Consider the following 5,440-nt stretch of genomic DNA (forward strand, 5'->3'; position numbering starts at 1 on the left):
GGGCTTCCTCTTCATAATCCTCATGATAATGGGAAGGAAGGCCTATAATAAAAATGCGTTTTAGAGTCAAAGTAAATGGAGACACAGAAAAATAATGCTGTTGAGAGAAAGCACTTAACATATATAACAGTAAATCGTAGTTAATGCAACACAATCATAGAAGAGAGTCTTCATTTGGCCCAAGCGGGATGAACTCTTGAAAGCAGATCGCATTTTAGCTAGCAGGTAAGATATGTCATGTCATTGATTCCCTTTCTTGCCCCAAGTCCGTTGTCCTTTCCTAGTAACCAAGCGCCGGTTACTGTATTGAAAGATAGAAATTAACCGTTAAGTTTGCAATTAATTTATGTATCAGAACTTTTCTTTTTCATGTGTACATGTGCACGAGAGAGAGAGAGATACTGAACTGAAGTGTTGGCCGATGACAGCAATATGGAGAACGGACATGGTGTCACTTCTGTGGAAGTGATCACTTAGATTGCCAACTCTTTTAGCAAAATATTTGAGCAAAAATGACTGGTCAAGGGCGCCAGCCCTGTACACTGGGGCTTCCCCTAGTTGGTTCCGGGCCTCGAGTAGAGTTTTGAGTTCGGTCTCCTGAAGTTTACTAATCAAGTGGTCTGCTGCTTCAATGTTGCCGGTTGTGGCGACCTCGTGAAAAGTATTGTTACCGTGACTGTTCTGCTTAGACAAGGCTGCAAATATTTTGGAGGGTTCCTTTAGGAGACCAATAAAATGTCGGAGCTGCTCCGTTCTTTCACTATATGCTGCAATATGAAATGGAGTGTCCATTTCGATCGTCAGAGGATCAAGAAGGCGGTGGGATATTTGTTGTAGAAGCTCTCCATACCCTTCCAGTCTCCCTCCATGGCCACATGATAAGGCTCCTTCAGCCCTGATAACTCCTTCAAAAGACTTGCCGCCTCTTCCTCGCTCCTCATCTCTCTCTCTCTCTCACTCTCAAAGCTGCGTGGATGAGTTAAGTTTTGTCTCCACACCGTCATTGTGAGCGTGTGACAATGGTGTGTTTTATAGACTGGTATCGATCTGTCAATAGAGAGTGGAAAGGAGATCTACTTTATTTCGTTAGTAAATTAGTAAAGGCAGCCATAAAATAAAGAAAAAATTAGGTGCTGAAAATGCATGCATGGTTGGAGCCTTTATTCTAGGACTTTTGTAAGGGAAGACTCTTGTGAATCTCGTGTCTCACATGCATGATGTTGTGAGCCCTGTTACAACAGAGGTACTAATGCTTCAAATTATTGACGTCGATCTGAAATTCACAAGGAATGGGAATAATATATATGCACCTACCATAACTAACTCATAAATTCGAACCCCATTAATAGAAGCATAAAATAAAGGGTAATTGAGATGCTACTTTTGTAGGGAATTTTTATAGCGCTATAACTTTATTCCATGACTCAAGAATATATATAGGATTTGTTTTAAATGATTTGATAATATAAACATTATTTGATATATAAAATTTAATTTGGACCATAAAATAGTTTGCAATAGAGATGATCTAATCCGACTTTTAATAATGGGAGACAGTTGCTAATATTTTTATTTTTATTTTTTATTTTTTGAGAAAAAAATCATATTTCATTTCATCAATGAGAAACTTGCCTATCAAGTACAAGCTCGTTAATACAAGACGGGAAATTCTCAAGCCAAATATGTTCTTGGCATAGTGTAAATGCCAACTTAGCTAAACAGTGGGCCACTGAATTCCCCTTCAATTCCTTGTTATATGAAGCACCCTCCATTCCAACAATCTGGACAGCAGGATTTTCGTCCCGTGCACCATTGCCCCATAGCCACCCATCCATTTTTCTTCGTTGTTGAGAATGTTGACTACAGCCTCCAGGATCACGTGCCTCCTCCCCAACCAGTGCCCGAGTTCCATCGCCTTCTAGGTAACTATTATGATGCAGCGTGACTTAGTGGACTGTAACGAATAACAACATTAAGCAGCAGATATGTATTTCTAGATCTTAATTTTATCAAAGATCTAAAAAATCTTCTTGAAAAACTAGATGCTATCTAAGTTTTGAAGGAAAACAAAGAATAAACTTAACTCTAAGTAATTTTTATTAAACAAACTCAATAATAATCCAAAATTGCGTTTCTGGAGGCTATAATCATGTATTTATAGACCCCCTGTCCGGACACCTCAAGGGCCCTGTTCGGACAGTAACTCCAGTAACTCCAAGATCGCAACCGTGTCCGAACATGGGGGAAGCCTATCTGGACACCAAGTCTAGAAACCTCTTGATCTGCATCCTATCGCCTCCGTTGTGGCTGGGTCCATGATATATCTCTGTGTTGAACTTAGAGTTGCTAGAGTCTTCCCTTCATGGTCCTTGGCTATAATCCCCATTCCCATCCTTTTCCTAGGTGTATCAACAGCTGCATCCCAATTTATTTTAACATAACCTTCGGGAGGTTTTTGCCAAGTGTTGTCTATGGGTCTCACCCTCGACGTAACTCCTACTTGCCGATCCAACAAATCTTGGTTGTGCGCCTGGACCTGCTCTTGTGCTGCGCGTACAACCGCCGCCAGAGATGTCAAAACTTCCCCTTGGACCACAATGTTACGGCAATGCCAAATTTGTCTTGCGGAGACGGAAAAAAATTGCAGTTCATCTGAGTTCAATTTGTGAGTGAACTTCTCAAAGATTTCCACAAAATTCTCCTATGCACTAGAACATTTCTGGATCCTCTTACTACATTCAAGCCAGACATCTTGTGCGGAAGCACAACTCCACAAGGTGTGGCCCAACGATTCCGTCTCCAACCAACAAATGAGACGAAGTGGATCCTGCAAAATACCCCTCCTGTATAGATTCTCTCTAGTTGGCAGAATGTTGTGACAGGCATTCCACAAGAACATGAGCACCACAGTAGGACCTCGTACATTCCAAACCTCCCTCCAAAACTCTATGATGTAGCTGTTATTAGAACAGGTTCCTGCTTCCCTTTCCAACATGGATGATTCAAGGTGGTACCCACTACGAACTGAATAGACTTCGTTAGTAGTTCCAACCCATACCATCTGGTCTCCTCTTCGCTCAGGACTGATCACCATTCCACAGATTCATTCAGCCTCCTCTGCAGAAAAGAGTTCCCGAATGTAGCTGTTTTGGATTTTGTACATACTTAGAGCCATTACCCATCGGTCTTCCCAGATCGTTATGGAGCGCCCATCCCCCACTTGCTAAATCATACCCTCTTGGAGTAGTTTTCTGGTCTACCATATGCTCCGCCATGCATACGAAGGTTTGTTACCCAAAGAGGAACTCAAGAAAGACCCCTAGGATAATACTTCTCTTGAAAAATTTTAGCCACCGAAAAGTGTGGGTTTTGAATAAGTCTCCACCCTTGCTTTGCTAGGAGGGCTTGATTAAAAATTCCAATGTCTCTAAAGCCCAATCGACCCTTATCTTTGGCCTTCCCTAACTTTTCCCAACTCATTGAAGATATCTGAGAAGTACTCTCCTTATGCTCTCATCAAAACCGCGACATCGTGGAATTGATCCGCTTGCACAAAGTTTTTGGGAGTTTGAAGACACTCATTGTGTAAGTAGGAATAGCTTGAACAACTGCCTTAAGAAGGACCTCCTTACCCGCTTGAGACCGAAAGTTTTCCTTCCACCTATTGAGGCGCTCCTCAATCCTAGACTTTGCAAAACGGGTTACAGTGTCGACCTGTTATGACCCACCACCTGTTTAGCCTCAACACGTATATGACCCGTTTAATAAACAAGTGGAAACCCCAAACACAAATACGACACGATTAAATTAGCGGATTACCGTATCAACCCGTTTAACCCATTATTTTTTAGCGGCTCATGTCGGGTCGGGTCAACTTGACACGACCCGCTAAAAATAACAGGTTGATACAACCTGTTTAGTTCATTTACCCATTTAACATGATTTGACCCAAAAAGTGGTGTATTTTTAATTTTATTAACATTCAATAATATCACTTGGATTAATCAATATCAATTATACCCATAACTGATAACACAATCACTTACCAATTAAGTTAATATAAAACCATGTTAAGAAAGAGATAGCAAAATCAAAGTAAGAAACAAAACTGAAACAATATTTCATTGTTACAACCCATATAGAAAACATAATGAGACTCCACAAATATGCTCATTTCAAGGAATATTAATAGATTGTGCTCCAGAAGAACTTGGAATGTCAGAGGGATTGATATACGTTGTCAGAACATCCTCTTCTTCGTAATCCAACTTCATTTGAGTGTGTTCTATATCAAAAGATTAAGAGGAATTAATATGATTATAGTTTAATCAAAAAAATAATAAGTAAATGAAGAAATTAAATATGCAAATAATTAATATTACCTTACTCTCCATATAACCAATCTCTAGTGCGAACTAGTACCTCAATTGAGTGTGTTCCCACTCATCTACACAAATAATCGTTAATAACTTGTTTGTAGATAAATTCAAGTAATCTAATCATAGTACACTAGAAAATAAGTTGAACCCATGAATTTGAATGAACACAAAAAATAAGCAACCAAGCACAGTCAAAATATTTAATCCTAATTAACCAATCCACATTCATGCTTCTGATTACTCCACAGACTAATACAAATCACTTACACGTACATTTACCCACATCAAGTTCTATATGGGAAAACACACACTCAAAATTTTAATCACTAACCTTGAAGCTAAGCAGGAGAAAGTGTAGGATTGGTGAACTTCCAGTACAGAGGCTTCGAGTCTAAATCTGAAAAAAATAAAAATAAAAAAAATTGTTAACCTAGAACAGATTTGCTTGAATCAGTTAGCAATTTAGCATGTTCACGCGTTTGGTGAAATGATGCATTTGTCTTCATCATATGTGCTTGTGCTGATACATACAAAATAATCGACCCAAAACCAAAATCAGAGCAAGACAGAGATATACCGGAGCGTTAGTGCCCGTGGCCAGTGACCGTGAGTCACAAAATCGCCGGCTACAACACTCAAGAGAAGCTAGAGGGAGAAGCCTAGAAGGAGAAGAAAGTCTGCTTTGGGTGCTGTGTGTTGTATGGCGCTCAAAGGAAGGTTCGAGACTGAATTGAACTTAACTTAGGTTTAGGTTTTTTTTTTTAACGGGTTGGCGGGTCACCCACGGGCCAAGCAGGTTGACCTACCATAAACAAAAATAAACGAGTCATAATCAGGTTGACCCGTTTATGACCCGAACCCGTTTAAGGTAAACCCTAACCCAGTAACTTTGTGTCATGTTCATGTCGGGTTGGCAAGTCGTGTCATGTTTTGCCAAGTCTACCAAATCCTCCCTTGTATACCCTTAAATGATCGAATGCGGGATCTATCAATTACATCCTAAAATAAAGTTAATTAGCAACTGTCTCCCTCTAGTAATTAACTTTATTTTAGGATGTAAT

At 39.8% G+C, this 5,440-nt stretch overlaps 1 protein-coding gene across 1 annotated transcript; it reads right to left on the reverse strand.

Moving 5' to 3' along the window:
* Window positions 1-1,616: 1,616 nt before the first annotated feature.
* On the reverse strand, window positions 1,617-3,094 carry LOC132170149 (uncharacterized). The gene is made up of 3 exons (XM_059581043.1): window positions 2,737-3,094; window positions 2,275-2,652; window positions 1,617-1,945 (listed from the first exon to the last, which is right to left on the reverse strand). The coding sequence occupies exons 1-3, from the start codon at window positions 3,092-3,094 to the stop codon at window positions 1,617-1,619; spliced, it is 1,065 nt and encodes a 354-aa protein (XP_059437026.1).
* Window positions 3,095-5,440: the final 2,346 nt, after the last annotated feature.

The sequence above is a fragment of the Corylus avellana genome, chromosome ca2, assembly GCF_901000735.1.
Source record: "Corylus avellana chromosome ca2, CavTom2PMs-1.0".
Lineage (NCBI taxonomy): Eukaryota > Viridiplantae > Streptophyta > Magnoliopsida > Fagales > Betulaceae > Corylus > Corylus avellana.

Bases quoted from the DNA above. Each gene is read 5' to 3' on its own strand.
- LOC132170149 (XM_059581043.1), bottom strand. From the start codon at position 3,094: ATGGTGATCAGTCCTGAGCGAAGAGGAGACCAGATGGTATGGGTTGGA. The intron at 2,653-2,736 runs GTAGTAAGAGGA...AATTGAACTCAG, and splicing joins ACAAGATGTCTGGCTTGAAT to ATGAACTGCAATTTTTTTCC. The intron at 1,946-2,274 runs GTTTCTAGACTT...CAGTCCACTAAG, and splicing joins GATAGGATGCAGATCAAGAG to TCACGCTGCATCATAATAGT.